The sequence below is a fragment of the Typopeltis vanoorti genome, chromosome 16 (assembly GCF_054136105.1).
Source record: "Typopeltis vanoorti isolate ZY-2024b chromosome 16, IOZ_Tvanoo_1.0, whole genome shotgun sequence".
NCBI lineage: Eukaryota > Metazoa > Arthropoda > Arachnida > Uropygi > Thelyphonidae > Typopeltis > Typopeltis vanoorti.
In genome coordinates, this window is record NC_143564.1 from 78,286,504 (window position 1) to 78,306,555 (window position 20,052).

At 35.0% G+C, this 20,052-nt stretch overlaps 1 protein-coding gene across 1 annotated transcript in view; it reads left to right on the forward strand.

Annotated features, from left to right (window-relative positions):
• Positions 1 to 18,966, forward strand: part of Syt4 (Synaptotagmin 4) — a 124,972-nt gene extending 106,006 nt beyond the window's left edge. Inside the window, exon 4 of the mRNA XM_090406471.1 lies at positions 18,659 to 18,966. Within this exon, the coding sequence (XP_090262597.1) occupies positions 18,659 to 18,966 (308 nt within the window). The remainder of the gene's footprint in view (positions 1 to 18,658) is intronic.
• The last annotated feature ends 1,086 nt before the right edge of the window (positions 18,967 to 20,052 follow it).

Below are 20,052 nucleotides of genomic sequence, written 5' to 3' on the forward strand. Positions count from 1 at the left end.
ACCTTTCAGACCATCCTCGTATATACTGTATATATATATTAATAGTATCACACGACTAGTTTCGGCTTTTTACAGCTTTCTTCAGGTGTTTTTATAAAAACGAAAAAACATTATTAAACATTGAAGATAAAAAAACTGTGAACAGCACAGGAAAGTCACTATACATAATTAACGTGAAAACGTTGTAGTTAACGTATTCAAAGCTGTTCCTTCGTTGGCCACATTGTTTGGTAAGTGAGTGCGTATAGCATCTCGTGAGCGCAAGTATTGGATCACAACAGAATGACAGTCTGGGAGGTTATAGCTTAAATTATTATTTAAATATACGGCGTTGAGGATGATTTCTCGAGATTCTACAATTTTACATTCTACACTATACCATACATAAGCTCAGTCTCTCAAAAATTAGCCAAGGTTCTCAAAAAATATAACATTAGAACTTTATTTACTCCGCTTCCTAAGATCCGCTCTCTTGTGATCCGTCCAAAGCCTAGCCATCACAATCTAAAACATCCTGGTATGTACAAGATATGGTGTGACTGCGGCATTCCTTACTTTGGTCAGACGGAGAAGTCTATTGAACTGCGTATGGAGGAGCACAGAAGGGACATCGCTTACAAGAGAACACGTGGCAGTGCTTTATCCAGCCATATCCTATTTTCGGACGATTCTGATGACGAGAACCATAGTCATACAATCCTTTGGGATAGATCTAACAACATTTTCCGTTGCTATGACGAATTGGAGAGAAAAAGTGTAGAATCTAGAGAAATCATCATCAACCCCAACCTCCCAGACTGTCATTCTGCTGTGATCCAATACTGCGCTCACGAGATGCTATACGCACGCACTCACCAATGTGGCCAACGAAGGAACAGCTTTGAATACGTTAACCACAACGTTTTCAGGTTAAATATGTATAGTGACTTTCCTGTTCTGTTCACAGTTTTTTATCTTCAATGTTTAATGTGTTTTTTTTTTTTTTTTTTCGTAAAAACACCTGAAGAAGGCTGCAAAAAGCCGAAACTAGTCGCGTGACACTATTAAACCTTTCTCCTTTTCTCTCGGTTTATGTCATTCAATTCGTTTAATATATATATAGAGAGAGGGGGGGGGAGCTGGACAAATTATGCAAAACCCTATTAGGCACGCAAAAAATTTACTCGCTAGACCTCCCCACCTCTCGTCCTTATTATATATCCTAATAAGTTAACAAGAGTTGTATAAGTGCACTCAGCCTGGTTGGCCGAGTGGTTAGCATATCCCCTCTCCCCCCAAAAGGCTGCGGGTTCGAATTCCGCTGGGGGCATGGATGTTTGTGATTGTCTGTTGTGGAGTATATACCCTCCCTCGATGAGTTTTTGGACTCCTTGTAGGTGTGACGTAACAATGATAAAAAAACAATAATAAGGTTATTAGTAATATTGCGTTTTTTTCTTCAAAAGAATTTGTTTGGAAAGGTATTTTTTTATTGAATAATAATATTCTCTTTTGTAGAAAGCTTTGGATATTGAGACATGTTTTTAAGGATGGCAAAAGTTACACACACATACACACACACACAAAGACTGCAAACAATTAATTATGCACATTAGATGTTATCGGAATTTCACAATTGGTACATACAATTAAGCAACCACAATAATAATAATAATAATAAACGTTAAATTAATCCCTGTATGCGTGTTAGAGCAACGCTAGTTATTTCTGCCATTTCTGTAGCTTGACGAATGACTTATCCTAGGTCCCTGATACTTGAATGTTTAATGAAAGAAGGCCAAACTTGGTGTAGGATTAAGCTACACTTAGGGTTTTCTTAGCATTCCATATGCTTCCTTGATGTTGGAAGTTTTATCACTTGGGTATACTATAAATTATATATTTGGTTTAATCCTTTATCCAAGTGTAAGCAAACAATATTTGCGCCTGAAGTATCTTCAGGACTGGGGCAACTCGTGGCAAAAGTGGACTGACTTCACATCACTTACCTTAGTATCCCATAATGCAAAGAACATCTTGCTGACATGTATAATTCTATGCATTATGGGAAGGGTCCTTACCCAGACCAGTTATGATCAATATAAGCCATTTTTTGTTTGTCGTCAAACTACTTGAAAGTCTGTGTTAGTTGTATGGAATGACAAACTTGATTTATACTTTTTTTTTATGTGTGTGTGTTTTACGTGTTCAGACATGTGGATCTTCCCGTCAGAATGTGGTCTCAATGCCGGAAGGTTTCCATAGAACTGCTAAACCACAGATACGTATTCATAATAATCCAGTCTCTCTACAACTACTCGCCACGAGCGAGCGTTTTGAGACAAGCCCTGTGTGTGTGTGTGTGTGTGTGTGTGTGTGTGTGTGTGTGTGTGTGTGTGTGTGTGTGTGTGTGTGTGTGTGTGTGTGTGTGTGTGTGTGTGTGTGTGTGTGTGTGTGTGTGTGTGTGTGTGTGTGCAGTTGACCCTTGAACAATGTGAAGATTAGGGGCGCCTATCCCCACGTTGTCCGAAAATCCGCGTATAACTTTTGACTCCCCAAAAACTTAAGTACAAGTAGCCTACTATTGATCGGAAGCCTTACCGATATCATAAAGAGTCGATTAACACATACAGTATTTTGTATGTTATATGTATTATATTTTATACTGTATTCTCACAATAACGAAAAAGAAAATGTTATTAAGAAAATCATAAGGAAGAGAAAATACATTTACAGTACAGTACAGTACAGTACCGTAAACGTATTTTCTCTTCCTTATGATTTTCTTAATAACATTTTCTTTTTCTTTATTGTGAGAATACAGTATATAATATAATACATATAACATACAAAATATGTATTAATCGACTCTTTATGATGGCTTTGCGCTTTACAACCATATGCCTGGGGAAGAAGTGTCCCAGGTTCGATTCCCATCGAAGACGTGAGGCACTTGAGGATCTTCCTCAGGCATAGCCAAGTTAGCTGGTCTTGGGAGTGGGGCAGTAGGGTTTTTCCACCAGTTTAGCTGGGGTTTTTCATCCCGCAAGCAAGCAAACCGGCCCCGTGAACATACGCTGCGACAGTCAAAAATATATCCCCTCCCCCAGAGACAGACTAGGCGACAGGTCGGTTGGGAGTGGTACTAACAAGAAGTCGCATCTAAGTAATTCGCGGACCCTGCATAGGAAGCGGGAATAACGCGTAGTGAAAGAAGAAAAGAAGAATTGTACTGTATCGATACTGTAAGTTTACGTCGTTTATTTGACGATTCATCTTGTTGTTTACAAGATGAATCGTCTGTTTCTCAGAACCTATATCAATATTGTCTTATATGATACAAAACACTATAGATCTATTACGTATTACTAACACAAGACATCAAAAATGAAAAGGTAATGTGAAAAAGAAATTCATATTTATTTACAGGTATAACGATTCATACATTAATAACGAAGAAGCAGCAACACGATTGCTTTATGGTAACCTAGCCTATACACTATTGAATGAATCGTTATAAATTTTTTATGTTATGAAAATTAAATAAATTTAAATATTTTAATTAATTAATAACAGTTAAATTTATGCAGTTATGATTTAATACTACATCTTTACATTTGTTTACATTTCACTTGACTGCGAATGGCGCCATTCATATATATATATATATATATATATATATATATATTTAAAAAGATATTTAATGACTAACAAACCGAGAATAAGTTAGAAAACTTTGATGATACAACTAGTTTCGGCTTATTATGGCCTTCATCAGGTATCTTTGTAGGTAGAAGAAACAATAATAAAAGACTGAAGATACTAAGAAACCTGAGAAACACAGGTTAATTGTATTAGATAATTAAAAATAAAAAACGTTGTATTAAAATTCCAGATGTTCTATTTACGTGCCATTGTTTATTGTATGCGTGGTAGTAGACTCTCGAAAACGCCAGTATTGAACAACAGCAGTATGTATATATAAGTTTTTTACCTATATTAGAAAGTTTTTTACCTTGGTATGCTATACGTTAAAGATACCAAGCAATTTTATAAACTTGGTTTTAATCCTTTTTCCCAAGTAAGCAAACAAGCAGGTAAGTCACGGTTGCGTTTGAACTATTTTCAGGTCTGAGGCAACTCGTGGTAAAGGTGGAGTAAGCTCTGATCACTTTCCTTAGTATCTCCCATAATGCAAAGCACATCTCCTTGCGGACATGTATGATGCTATGCATTAAAGGAAGGGCTACTACCCAGACCGACCTTTACCACGAGTTGCCTCAGACCTGAAACTACTTCAGGCGCAAACTTGACTTACCTGCTTGTTTGCTTACTCGGGAAAAAGGATTAAAACGAAGTTTATAAAATTGCTTGGTATCTTTAACGTATAGCATACCCAAGGTAAAAAACTTTCGGATATCTTTCTCTCATCCTGAGATTTTTATTTCATAAGGTCAAAGCACCTTGTGGCAACTTGTATAGGTAAAATTTATCAGTTCTGCATTATTCAATCTTAGCATCTCAGGGTCTGCCCCCCACTGATGAGATCTCAATAAAGGTGTCGAAACCGGTCTGTAGACAGTGTGTGTGTGTGTGTGTGTGTGTGTGTGTGTGTGTGTGTGTGTGTGTGTGTGTGTGTGTGTGTGTGTGTGTGTGTGTGTGTGGTGCATATCCACGAAATATCAGTATCACCGATATTATATTTTTGCATTTATTCTCGTTAAAGACTCCTCTAATTGTTTGCAGACTTTGCGTGATTCCTAAAATCAAACACAAAAATAAACATTTCATGAAGCATTAGTGCTTCATGAAGAAGGCACTTTTAGACGGGTAAATATTGCGTCAAATTCGTGTTAATAGCCCGGGTGTGCTTTCAAAATGCATACATCTTTGCGCCCTTTGAAAATTGACGTGAAATTTGTAGCGCGGGTCGCATAACCCACACAACAGCACACCCAACCGAAATGGGCACGCGACGCCACTGGTATATATAGGGTGGTTTTCAAAAATTCCATGTACAAACTTTGAGGGGAGGTAGAGAACATCAAAATCAACCATATTCACATAGGAAAGCATGACCGGAAACGCCACCGAAAGTGATAGGTGCGCTGTTCGCCAGCGCTCCAGGTGAGCAATTGTGGCTTCCTCATTCATGCTTTCGACGTCGTACGAAGAACATGCGTCGTTTTACGAACGCTGAGATGGCAGACATGCACCATGAAACCCTATTATGTATCCAACTACTGTTGAACTGTTCAGTTACGCATAATAAAGTTTTTTAAACTACTTACTGCCTTGTGTTATTTCTGTATCTTTGTGTCCCTGTTAGTACCTTCCAGTGGCGTTTCCGGTCATGCTTTCCTATGTGAATATGGTTGATTTTGATGTTCTCCATCCTCCCTCAAAATTTGTACGTGGAATTTTGAACCATCCTGTATATATATAACGATCTGTAATATTAACTCGGAATTGGGATATGTTCATATTTATATATACTGACTTAGATCCGAGAACTAGAAATAACAATTACATTTATTCAAAACGCAACATGTTTCATCGGATTGTCCGACTTCTTCAGGCGTGGGAACAGAGAAAGCAAATAAAAAACACTACAAGAAACTAAGAAACACTATAAGAAATACTAAGAAGAATTTTACGAAAGTTCAACATAAAAACCTGCATCTCTACTCTTCCTAAACTAAGATCGATTTTAAGCAAATACAAACAAGCTCACAACCATCTACAATTCCCAGGAGTGTACAAAATCACGCGTGACTGCGGGAAACGATACTATGGCCAAACTGAAAAATCTATCCTCCTACGTCTGGAAGAACACCTGAGAGACATTGGCTACAAAAGAACTAGAGCAAGTGCCCTGTCAAGCCATGTACTGTTTTCAGTAAACACAAATGATGAAGGCCGTCAACATGAGATAAACTGAACAACTTCAAACCATATATATGCCGTGACGAGGTGGTGCGCGGCATAGTCGAGTCTAAGGAAATTGTTATGGACCCTCATCATATAAATAATAACCTTAGTTATGATCTACAGGACTCTTTCAGCTCTGCTATCCGAAATAAAGGAAGAGATAGCCTTGGTTTCAAAATCCTCTAAGTAAATATTTGCGAGTACAGGGGATAAAGGATTACCCATAGCCAGTCCATGATTCTGCTAGTATATAGTATCTTGAAATTTGAAGTAACCGGACCTGATGCAATGTGTAAGCAAGGCTAACATTTTTTTGGATAACTTGTCCTTGAGTAATGTTAGGACTTCATCTGTTGGGACATTAGTGAACAGAGAAGTTATGTCCAAGCTAGCCATGATTTCATCTTCATTGATTGCAATATCCTTGATGTATGTAACAAATTCTGTAGTGTTCTTGATAAAGGATGGTGACTCGCCTGAAAAACTTTTGAGGTATTTGGCAAGATATTTTGAAAGGTTGTACGTCGGAGAATTGATACCTTCTACAATTGGGCGTAGTGGGGTGTTCTCTTTATGGATTTTAGGAACACCATATATGCGAGGAATTAACGGATGGAGAGAGCGTAGAGATAAGCGAACGTTTCGGGATAATTCAGTTGTTGTTTTCAATAAGTTGGTACGATTTTGAAGTTCACGAGTTGGATCTCTCTCTTCCTTTATTTTAACACCTAAAGTTTGGAAACACTACGTAGATGATGTCTTCATTATTTGGAGCCATGGACATGATTCCCTTATGGTTTTCCTCGAATATCTCAATAGCCAACATCAAAGTATTAAGTTTACTGCCGAGCTTGAAACGGATAATTCCTTGCCTTTTCTTGATGTCAAACTGACTCGCTCTTCTGGTAAACTAAAAATATCGATATATAGAAAGCCCACACATACCAACAGATATCTGCATAGTCAGTCCCATCACTTCCCTCTTCATAAGCTTGGAATAATTTCCACCTTGGGACATAGAGCCCGTTCTCTTCTGGATGACCCAAATGAACTTCTTACAGAAATAAACCATCTCAAAACTTCTTTCGAAGTTAATGGATATTCCAAGAGAATCGTTGAAACATTCCTTCTTAATCCTCCTAGACATTACTCAGAAGAAACAAATAGATTCAAAGCAATATATCTATTCCTTACATAAGTACAGTTTCACATAAATTAGCAAAAGTTCTAAGAAAATACAATATCAGAACTTTGTCCACTCCACTTCCAAAGATCCATTTCTTAATAAGCCACCCAAAACCTTGTCGTCATCAACTCAAATACCCTGGTGTATATAAAATATTGTGTGATTGTGATATTCCTTATTTTGGGCAGACAGACAAATCTGTCGAATTGCGTATGGAAGAACACATGAGGGACATTACATACAAGAGACAGCGAGCCAGTGCATTATCGAGTCATATCCTTTTCTCGGCTAATCCTAACGATGAAAACCAAAGTCACAAAGTCTGCTGGGAAAAATCTACTAACATCTTCCGTTGCAATGATGAACTAGAGAGAAAAATCGTGGAATCTAGAGAAATCTAGATTCGTTTTTATATTAAAACCTTTTTACTTAAATCTCGGTTCTAGTCATTCAGTTCTTTATAAAAATATGTATGTTAACCGAGTTAATGATCATTCTTTCATATACAGTATATATATATATATATATATATATATATAATACATTTTTTAACTTGGGGATATTGTATATTAGGATAACCAAGTTATTTTATAAACTTGGTTATCCTAATATAAAATATCCCCAAGTTAAAAAATTTATTACATCTATATCTCCTCCAGAGATTTTTATTAAAAATAAAAACACCTTGTTGCAACTTCTATAGGTAAAGTTGATAAGGCTCCGTATTACTATAACCTTGGTATTTAGGGTCTAGCTACTCACTGAGGAGACCTCAAAAAAGGTTGAAACCGGTCTGGGTAGTGACCCCACCCATAATGCATTGAAGTATACATCTTCTAGAGAGATGTGCTTTACATTATGGGAAAATACTAAGAATAGTGATCAGAACCTTACTCACCTTTACAATGGTTGCCTTGGTGTTATATATAATACCATCTTTAGACTTGAACTGTGTTTCAGGCGCAAACTTAATTGTTTGCATACTTGGGATTAGGAGTTAAAATAACCAAGTTTATAAAATAATTTGGTTATCCTAATATATATATATGTTAACCGAGTTAATGATCATTTTTTCATATATATATATATATATGAAAGAATGATCATTAACTCGGTTAACATACATATTTTTATAAAGAATTGAATGACTAGAACCGAGATGACTAGAATATATATATATATATATATATATATATATATATATATATTTTTTTTAAACATAGATTTAATGACTTAAAAACCGAGAAAACTTATAAAGATTTTTAATGAGAAATACTACTAGTTTCGGCTTATAACAGCCTTCCTCGGGTATACATAAAGGAAAAGAACAGTAATAAACATTGAAGTATCTAAAACACTGGAAATTACAGGTAAAAATTGCCACACATAATGGATACATAAAAAACGTTGTATTTTTCAAGTTGTTCTAACAGGCGTGCCATTGTTTATTGCAGGTGTGCGTGCAGGTTCACGTGAACGCCAATATTGTATAACTGAAGTATGGCTATCTGGGATGTTATAACTCAAATTGTTGTTTAAGTGGACAGGGTTCAGCAGGATTTCCCTTGATTCTACAATTTTTCTCTCAAACTCATCATCACAGCGAAAGATATTTTCTGATCTATCCCAGCAAACGGAGTGGCTTTGTTGATCATCATTAGGATTATTTGAAAAAATAACATGACTGGATAACGCAGTTTCATGAGATCTTTTGTAAGAGATGTCTCTCTTATGCTCTTCTATACGTTTTTCAATAGATTTGTTAGTTTGTCCAAAATAAGGATATTGAAATCGCACCATAATTTATACACACCTGGATATTTTAGGTTGTGATGAGTAGGCTTCGGATGGCTGATTAGAGAACGGATTTTAGGAAGTGTGGTGAAGAACGTCCTGATATTGTATTTTTAAGGACTTTAGCTAATTTTTTAGAGACTGTGCTAATGTATGGAATGGAGATGCTACCTTTAAAATTAATAGTTTCTGTTGTGCACTGCCTAGGAGGATCCAGAAGAAATTTCTTAATCGTTTTTTCCGAGTATCCATTTTGTTTAAAGATAAGAGTGAGGTGATTTATTTCTTTTTGTAGTTCATCTGGTTCATTCAAGAGAGAGCGTGCTCTGTGTCCTAATGTAGATATAGTTCCAAGTTTTTGTGGTGGAAATTGATGAGAAAGATTATGCAGATATCTATTGGTATGAGTAGGTTTTCTGTATATAGAGATTTTTAATCTTTCAGAGCATCGTGTAAGCATGACATCCAAGAAAGCTAAGGAGTTATTATTTTCTAGATCAGCAGTAAATTTTATGTTAGGATGTTGGATATTTAGATGATGAAGAAAATCTGTGAGAGATTTTATAATGAAATATATTGTTTTATATATATTTCATATATTGTTTTACTTGTTAGTTTTATGATTTTTTTCTTTTTTGCTTTTAAACTGAAATAATTTGATTTAGGATTTTGGGATTAATTAGTTGATTTTAATAAAATATGCTGGTCAATTTTTTATATATGAAATTGTGCTAAAAACTGTATTAATTCCGAATACTTTTTTTCCCCAAGAATTAAAGATCATTAAAATCGATGTAAAATAAAAATAATGTATTTTGGATTTTATATATGATTTTAATAATGGATTCTCTCTCTCTCTCTCTCTCTCTCTCTCTCTCTCTCTCTCTCTCTCTCTCTCTCTCTATATATATATATATATATATATATATATATATATTTCATATATAAAAAAATTGACCGGCATATTTTATTAAAAATCAACTAATTAATACCAAAATCCTAAATCAAATTATTTCAGTTTAAAAACAAAAAAAAAAAATATATATATATATATATATATATATATATTTTTTTTTTTTTTTATTTATTTATGTAATTAAATAATTACATCAATAAAGTTAGCATTTTTTAATGTAATTATTTGTCGATGTAAACTATAAATACATTATTTTCATTTTATATCGATTTTAATGATCTTTAATTCTTGGGAAAAAAGTATTCGGAATTAATACAGTTTTTAGCACAATTTCATATATAAAAAATTAACCAGCATATTTTATTAAAAATCAACTAATTAATCCCAAAATCCTAAATCAAATTATTTCAGTTTAAAAGCAAAAAAAAAAAAAAAATCATAAAACTAACAAGTAAAACAATATTAAATTACACACACTTACCTTTTAAAAATGTATTTTTCTGTTTAAATTTGTTTCACTATAAATTTACAATTCACACTTCATTCAGTGATTCCCTAGACACAGAGGGAAAACGAACACTGGTTGCTGTTCACAACAGTTCATTTTTTTGACAAATCAGAAAAAGATGAACCAAAAACAGGAACACATGCTTTATTGCTGTAATAAAACACATGTTCTATGGCTACCCGCCATATATAATAAAATTTTAAGACAGAAAAAGCATCCCATGGTCGAGAGTGTAGTAAAGTTACATATCTCAATCACTTTTACGATTATAATTTGTGGAATTTTTAGTCAATCCCGGAGGGTGAGGTCCCCGTTGTCTCTCCCCCCTCTGCGGACGTACATGACTGTATGGTTGCATTTTTATCGATGTATGAAAGTTTTGAGAGTATACAGCGCATCAGCGCTCATCTTAATCGGTACAATGCAATTAATTGCAGGATAACTTTGAATACTTCTGCAGTGGGGGAACAATCAGTTTGTTTTAGGATTTATTAGAAAACAACAATGAAGGAGAATGCTATATTTGGTTGGTATATTTGAAATACTCAACGATGAAAATATGTGAACCATCATTTATGAGATGTGAGAATAGGAAATGAAAGGAAAGAATAAGTGTGAGTAGAAATACTTTCGTTAATGCTAAACGAATTATTAATAATTAACATTTGTGATATGTGTCCTATAAGTTGCTGGGTAGAGCAAATAGCACGAGCCTATAAAGTCTAGACATGAATAAGTGAATTTATGATGGCATAATTAAAAAAAAAAAAAACTTACGAGGAGACAGAGAGTACGGAGGAATAAATATGGTTTCATGGAGCAACTAATCATTTCGTAAAATTTGTTGCCCATGTTATGTGTATTTCTCTGGTTTGTGTATATTTCGCTCGCTTTTCCAAGAATTTTCTTTTGTTTGCTGAGACTCAGAGTACATAACATCCGATCATTATCGGAATTATCCACACTTTTGGGAATCCTACATTCCTTAGTTTTTTATTTTTATTTATTTATTTATTTTTAGTATCAGCGGTTCGTGTCGTATCAATTTCACATCTGCTAGTATTTTGTTATAGATCAACAACATCTTATAATACACAGAATATTCATTTTTATTCAGTAAGAGATATATTTTACTGTCGGTTGTTTCCGAAGACTAGAATAAAAATGCCTATATATACCGTTAAAAAACTTTGCAACCTCAACAGATGCTATACTGCATAGCAAGAGAAACATTTAGGTTTTTTTCGCCTAACATCCACTTTCAAATTTTTAGTTTCAGAAAACATGTGCAACAGCTGTTTGTAATACAGTCATCATACAGAAAGCGCTGAACTCATGACAAGTGACAACGTTCAATTGACACAATAACCAATCACAGACTCTAGGTGCTGGGTGAGCTCAAAATGTTAGCTCACCTAGCCACGCCTTCTCAGCGGTTTAAAAATACCACAACGCTAAGAATTTGACCCGCTGTGCCCTCGTTACATATTTTCAAAGGGCGCAAAGGTGTATGCATTTTGAAAGCACACCCGGACTACAGGGTGTCTCAAAAAATGTATACACACTTTGAATGATCATAAAGTTGGTATTTATTATTATACAGTTAACTTTCACATTGTAAGTACACTATATAAATGTACTTTTCATCCCTCAACGTCTTTATTCAAATTGATGACAGTCCTGGTCCAGGCACCGCTGATAACGTGCAGCAAAGGAATCGCAAACACTGAGAATCATTTCGTCTTGTAGCTGGGCGCATTCTCTTTCGATTGCTGCTTTCAAGTCGTCGACTGTTGCCAGTTTTGAAGTGTAAACTTTGTCCATGATAAATCCCCATAAGAAGAAGTGCATTGGTGTGAGGTATGGTGAACGCGTGGGGTATTCTACAGAACCTCTTCTTCCAATCCATCTGTTGGGTAGAGTCTCATCGAGATAGGCCCTCACATCTCAATGGTAGTGTGAGGGTGCCCCATCTTGTTGAAAATAAAAGTCCTCATCCTCAAAGTCCTCTTGAATACGTGGCATGACAGCTTCATGCAGCAAGTTCAAGTAATTGGCACAAGTTACAGTTCCGTCGAAAAAGAATGGCCCAATTATTCCATGTGCTGATAAGCCGCACCCACACCGTCACTCCTGATAAATTTACATGATGTTCCTCCATAACATGCGGATTCTCAAGTGCCCGGTAAGTGCAATTGTGCCGGTTAATTGATCCATTTAATTTAAATGTGGCCTCATCACTCCACACAATTCGTCTCGGAAATTGTGCGTCCTCTTCACATTTTTCCAAGTACTACTCACAAAACTGCATTCTCCTATTCGGATCATCTTCGTTGAGAGCGTGTACTCTTCTTGGAATGTAACTTTTCCAATGACTGCGCTTCAACATGCGATGGTCACTTGATCTTGATATTTCTATCTCATGAGACGCTTGTCGAACAGATTTTCTTGAACTTTGACAATATAACTTTGACGTTTCAATCAACCTTTCTTTTGTTGCGGGCCTCGTAGCTGTTCGTGGGCTTCCTGAACGTTGCTTATGGACATTTGGAACAGTTCCATCTTCTTCAAATTTATCTCTAATTCGAGTGATAGTAAGTGTCGTAGGTGGATCTCGTTGAAATTCTCTTCTAAACTGTCTTTGCACTTCAACTACGTTTTCATACTTCCAGTAGCATTTGAGGATAAATTTTCTTTCAAATCCGTTAAACCTGCAAAATAACGAAAACTAAGTGATTTATCAGCTGTTGAAGTGTGTATACATTTTTTTGAGACACCCTGTATTAACACGAATGTGACGCAATGTTTACGCGTCGAAAAGTACCCTCTTCATGAAGCACTGATGCTTTATTATCCTCGTGAAGAGGGTAACGAAGTATTAGTATATTGTGTTTAATTTTAGGAATCACGCAAAGTCTGCAAACAATATATATATATATATATATATATATATATATATATATATATATATATATATATATATATATATATATATATATAATTTCCCAAGTAAGCAAACAGACAAGTCAGTCAAGTTTGCGCCTGCAAGTGTTGCAAGTTTAGCTGACCCTGCAAGTAGTGCAAGTCAAGGCAACTCGTGGTAAAGCAGAATAAGCTCTGATCACTATTCTTAATATTTACCCTTAATGCAAAGCACATCTCCTGGAGGAGATATATGATGCTATGTATTAAAGGCAAGGGGCCACTACCCAGATCGGTTTCGACCTTTATTGAGGTCTCATCAGTGGGAGCCAAGCTAAGAACTACTACATTTTAAGTAATACAGAACTCATAAATATTTTACCGCAATTTTAAAGCACCTTATGGTAACTTGTGTTGGTAAAATATTTATAAGCTCTGTGTTACTTAAAACTTAGTATTTCTTAGCCTGGCTCCCACTGATGAGACTTCAATAATGGTCGAAACCGGTCTGAGTAGTGGCCCCCTGCCTTTAATAATATATATATATATATATATATATATATATATATTCTATATATACAGGGTGTTCGGGATAAATTTGACATATTTATAATTAATTATATTTTTCCGTAAATTACATGTATTAACACACACTTCTCTTCATTTAAAAGTTTGGACCCTTCTTCATTCATATACAAGATGTCAGAAAGGATGGATAGCTGGAACCCACCTGAATCATGGAAGAGAATAACTTGTATCATGATGATTCGTGCCCGCCATCAAAATAAGGATATTACGACTGCTGCCCAATGCTCCCTGAATACAGTAAAAACAATCAGGCATGAACTAGAGACTTGCAATGGTGACTACGAGGATGTAGCAAGAAGAAAGATCCCTAGCAGACGATCTGATTGCGTTCGTACAGCAGAATTCCTCGCAAATCTGCAGGAACAGGTGTTGAAGAACCCTGGCATTGGAATTCGGGCTTTGTTCGTGGAGTTGCTAACTGTAGTCAAGCCTGGATAACAAGGGTAGCCAATGGTAGGCCGTATGTATGGCAGCAGGATTCGGCCCCTTGCCACACCTCTGGGAAAAGTCAAAAATGGTTGTCTGAAAATTTCTACGACTTCACCAGTCCAAATGTTTGGCCTCCAAACTCCCCAGACCTTAACCCCATGGATTATTTTGTATGGGGCGCAGTTGAAAAAGACACCAATCGCACTTCCAGTAATACAAAAGCCCAGTTAATGGATAAAATTAAAACAGTTTTTGCGGCCCTTCCCAGGGAGACTGTAGCATCAGCTTGTTCGAGGTTCCGAAGCAGAATTGAAGCTGTGATCGATGCTAATGGTGGTTATTTTGAGTAAATCTTGTTGATAGTATTGTAATTAACTCTGCCTGTAATGTTTTTTTGTCAATTCATTAAATTTAATAGATACAAAGAAGATTTTCTTTTTCCTTACGAAACTGTCAAATTTATCCCGAACACCCTGTATATATATAGAATCAGACATGTCTGATTCTATAATAATCAAGTGAATGTCCCACCTGCAAAATGTTTTGTAGGTGGGACTCACAAAAAAGAAAGTTTGCATATATGTTGAGTGTGTGTGTATGTGTGTGTGTGTGTGTGTGTATGTGGGTGTGTGGGTGTGTCCATTCTCTACTAGAGAAAGCACGTGATCTCATGACTGACCGCAGTCCGAATACGAAAAGGATGGCTCACTTTTTAATGAGTTACGGCATCCCTATTTCCCTTAACCTGTTATCCCCTCACTCCCCTCTTCTTACTTTTTTTTTAAGCTCCTTCCCTAAAAATAATGCATGAAAAAAAATCACAGCCACAAGTTAGTAACCTTTCAAAGAAGTTCCAAATTAAATCTCGTATTTCGGCAAATTACTGCGGAATAAATATTAAGCGTGCGTGTGTATGTGTGACACACATACTCGTAAAAGAAAATAACATAAAGACCGCCCAATTGGACGATTAACAGTGGTACGTTAGCAAAATATTGTATATTCTTGTAAATACTTCCCTGTAATATATTAATTCTTGTTGGTATATCAATATTCCTTACCTCTGAAATAAATTTTAACGAATCTTTGAAGACAAAGATCATGCGTTTTGTAATCACGTTAAGTGGAAGCTAACACTACGAGAAATAGAACGCTAAATAGTAAACATGGCTGTTTCAGAAGATGTAACAGGAAGTGACGCACGTGCATTCGCCAATGTAGGTCGTCTGCTTACCAAACATAACTGTAAATAATATTCAGACAATAAATTATTCTTATTTAATCTGGCAACGTAAAAAAAAAAAAAAAAAAAAAAAAAAAACGATTCTTTTTTTTAAAGAAATTTATGTCCTGCTCTATAGTTATCCCAAGAAATATTAATAACAATTCTCAAAACATTGCTAAATGGCGCCACTCTTCGCAAAATTTTCTTAATTCGTTCTTATTTTGCTCATAATTGTAAATATGTTTATATATTATAATTAAAATTTATACTTAAAATTGTATAATCAAATTTATAACGAAATATTAATTTATATTAAATAAGTATTTTCATTAATACAGAATGAATGCCTTTTATTCTCCAGAAGGAGTAGATGGAGATCCGATAGCCCTTACTAACTTTTTGAAGATAGATGGGCAGCCCGTCCCCATCCATCACTGTTCACTAATAATGAACCAAAGATGTCAATGAATCTGGCTTTATGCAGAGTATGGCAGACATCTCCCACTATCCCTCAACTGTAACACTTGTATTGTCCGTAACAGTGCGAATTCCGCGGTCGCCTTTTGAGGTGCTGGTAAAAAAAACAGAATTTCCGGTAGAAAAACTCTTCATCAATGACCAAGATCGACTAACTCAGGAACATACCTGTTTTTTTTTTTTTGAGGCAGAAGAAAGCCCATAAAAATTCTTCTAGAGAAACTTTTTCTCTGATCAACGACTAGAATCAAATCTACAACAATCAATTTTGGAACCTTAGCGCTATGGAAGCAAATGCCATTTACACAAGGCTACACATTCTACGTAGTATAAAATAAATAAATAAATAAATAAAAATAAGTCCCCTGAAGCCGTGGTGTGGGTGAAGCAGTTTTAGCCCTGACTTTTAGAAGATCGATAGGCAGCCAACTCCAATCTAGCCATGACTGACAGCTGGTTTAAACCTCAATGATTTCGTAGACATCCAGTGGGAACAACTAACTGAAGATTTTGTAATTCGTCACCCTAAAACTATATAATTATAAAAATTAAAACTGCATAATTAAATGAATTTATAATATAAATTATAGAAAAAAAACACAATACCAACAATACTGTTTTGAGGTTTTTCCTCTAATTAAAACGAAATCAAGAGATTTATCTTTAATTTCAAACATCATCATCTGAAAAAGATGTATTAAAACGTTAGGTACGAAGAAAGTCCAGATCGTTTTTTTTTTTCCCGCTTAATTTTGTTTATCGGCTCACTATTTGACATCTACGTTTTTCTTTTTTTCTTTTTTTCTTTCTTTCTTTTTTTTTTTTTTTTTTGCTGCGTCAAAAATTCACCTATTATCTATTCATTTATTTTTTATCCACCATAAAAAATAATAAATAACATAATAAAATAAAAATTGATATCTAATATTTCGAATGAATATCGACTAACTCCATTATACAGTATGTTATATACATATAGCATCATATATTTCATGAGGAGTAGAAATGAGGAGTAGAAATAGAAATTTCTACTCCTCATGAAAAATAGTAAAAATTGCACAAAATGGAAAGGAATATCTTAAATAATGTTGTGCACTGATATCAGTGAAACTATTAACTGAAAGAAAGTGGTTCAAACTGACGTGAACCCGACCACATTTCGTTACTTCACTGAGTCCCAAAACTTACCACAGGAGATCCATTTTATCTCATGCAATGTTTGTCATATTTTTCTTTAAAGCCATGCATTGTCAACTTCCTCACTCACCACTTCCTCGAGCTAGATTCCACTCACTTTCTATGTGAACAATCTACCATTAATACCAACTGAGGAAGTTATTCACTGAACTAGAGTCTCAGACATTTGAATGCAGTTAACATTCAAACTTCTTGAGCCTCAGTATTTTGAAACCTTGGAAACCGGAAGACCAAATTTGCACTATGTGCAGATTTGGTTTTCCGGTTTCCAAGGGGATAAAGAAGCTGTGGAAAGGGTGCAAATCAGAGTTACAAAGATTATAGCATTTATATTATGAAGACAGATTGCGAGTATGTGGATTGCAGACTCTGGTTAACAGGAGAAATGGGGGGGGGGGTGATATGATGGAGGTCTATAAACTTTTGAATGGATGTTATAGCACTTCAAATGATAAAAATGTTCCTAATATGGAAGGCTGGGAGAGAACACGGGGGCATCCATGGAAGTTAAGTTTGTTCACAGTCAAGAAAGGAGTAATAGCTAGGTTTTTCTCCCAGAGAGCAGTGAGTGAGTGAGTGGAATAATTTGACCTTAGGGATAGTGAGTGCATCTAGTGTAAAAGAATTAAAGGGAGGGTATGATAGCTGGGTTGGGTAATTTGCAGCCTCCCTCGATGAGTCAAGGACTCATCGAGGGAGGTGATTGAGATGGATGGATTAGAGAAAGATGCTGGCAGTTTTTTCCACTTGGTTGGACTATAATTTATATATTTAGTTTAATCCTTTATCCAAGTGTAAGCAAATCCAGAGTAATTTAATAATAAGGTGTGATGCTTTTTGGCAACTCATATAGGGAAATATGACTTCCGCATTGCTTCAACCTTGGTATCACCTCTGGATCTGGCTCCCACTGAAGAGACTTCAATAAAGGTTGAAACCGGTCTGAGTAGTGACCCTTTCCATAATGCATAGCATTATACTTGTCTGCAAGGAGATGTGCTTTGCATTATGGGATACTAAGGCAAGTGATGTGAAGTTAGTCCACCTTTGCCACGAGTTGCCCCAGTCCTGAAGATACTTCAGGTGCAAACTTGTTTGCTTACACTTGGATAAAAGATTAAACTAAATATATAATTTATCTCAGATGTTAACTTGAAAACGATTTATAAGTGCTATCCAAATAAGCTTCATTCCTACAAATCTAACCCTATTAATCATTATCATGCAGCTATATAACAGAGACTTTTCCTCATAACATAAGGAAATTGTACCGAAAAGTGATCCAAGTTGTATATTTTATGTGTTAATTTGTGTGTTATTAGTTCATTTTATCTATCTTGCAGGGAAAGGAATTTTATCTCCTCCAAACCATCTGAAGGAATTATATATTTCACAAGCAATAATCATAAAAGTCTAGTTTGACATTATCATTACTATTAAATATTTCAAAATTATTTGTGTATTTAGTTATTTATATTTATTTGTTGATTTTTTTTTTAATTTCAGATCCATACGTTAAAATCTACTTGCTATACAACAACCAACGTATTGCCAAAAAGAAAACTCATGTGAAAAAGCGCACCATAAATCCTGTCTTTAATGAATCGTTTGTCTTCGAGGTTCCTTATAATGAAGGCCTAGAGAATATCAGCCTGGAATTTCTGGTTCTGGATTGGGACCGAGTTACCAAGAACGAAGTCATCGGACGGCTTGAACTGGGACCGAAAGCTCCTGGAGCAGCGCAGCAACATTGGAACGAAGTGTGCAACTCACCACGTCGTCAGATTGCCGAGTGGCACAAACTTCGGGAATGATTGTTTTGTAGTCACTGGGACTAAGGAACTTACGTGTGCCAGAAACAGAAATGCCTCTCACAGGCAACTGTGTTTACAGTACCTCCTTGTGCCCTAGGTATAGTTAGGCCTGACTGTTTTGCAGTTAAGCTTAACTTCCTGAGATCTTAAGCCTTTAAGATGGTATTTGTTGATTCTATCACATGAAGTGTAAAGTTATTTCCATAGTTCTTGCTTACCGCTGCTATTAAAGGAAACGTTTCACAGTGTCGTTCCCATTAAAGAAAATTCAACCATCTATTTCTAAACTGTGAGGTATATGACATTGTGAATTGGTTGATTTAATTGCACTCATTCACTTGATTATCTAAAAATATTCTTTCTAAATTTCAGCGCGTATATCTAAAAATAAACGTCTACATCTAAAACCAAGTAGATGTCAACACACTCGAGACAAGATTACCTCTCTAGTTTCTGAAATAGTATATAGCTCTTCAAAGGTTTTGAAATTAGTAAATGTTTAATATTAACATTTATATAAGAAATAGCAGAAACCTTTGTATTGAGATTTTAACTAGTTTTTCGAATATTACTTGCCATTTTTATTTTTTTTATAAGATCCAAATTTCAATAGCTGTTTATATAACTAAATTAATCGCCTATTGAAATTTCTCTCAAAGGTGGAGACCAAATAAAAAATGCACGCAAAAATTAAAAAAAAAAAAGCAAATCATACTTAATGAAATAAAGTACATCTCAATAATAGCTAAAAGATTTAGCATGTTGCTGAACATGAACAATTATTACATTACGCTAAAATCATGATTATAAACAATATAATTTCTTTGTTTTTCAATTATAAAAATAAAATATAGTTTTCGGATACTCCATACGAAATATTATTCAAACAACATAAAAGAATAATAATGAACTATGAAAAATATACTTAATCATTTTTTTTCCTACAAGCAATGTGGAAAAATAGCGTAAATCGTTACAAATTTTTCAAAATGCTTAAAATTACAAAAAAAAAAAAAAAAAAAAAAAAAAAACGGTTTTCGAAAAACTAAATTGTAATTATATAGTGGGAATTTCACTTTAGTTAGA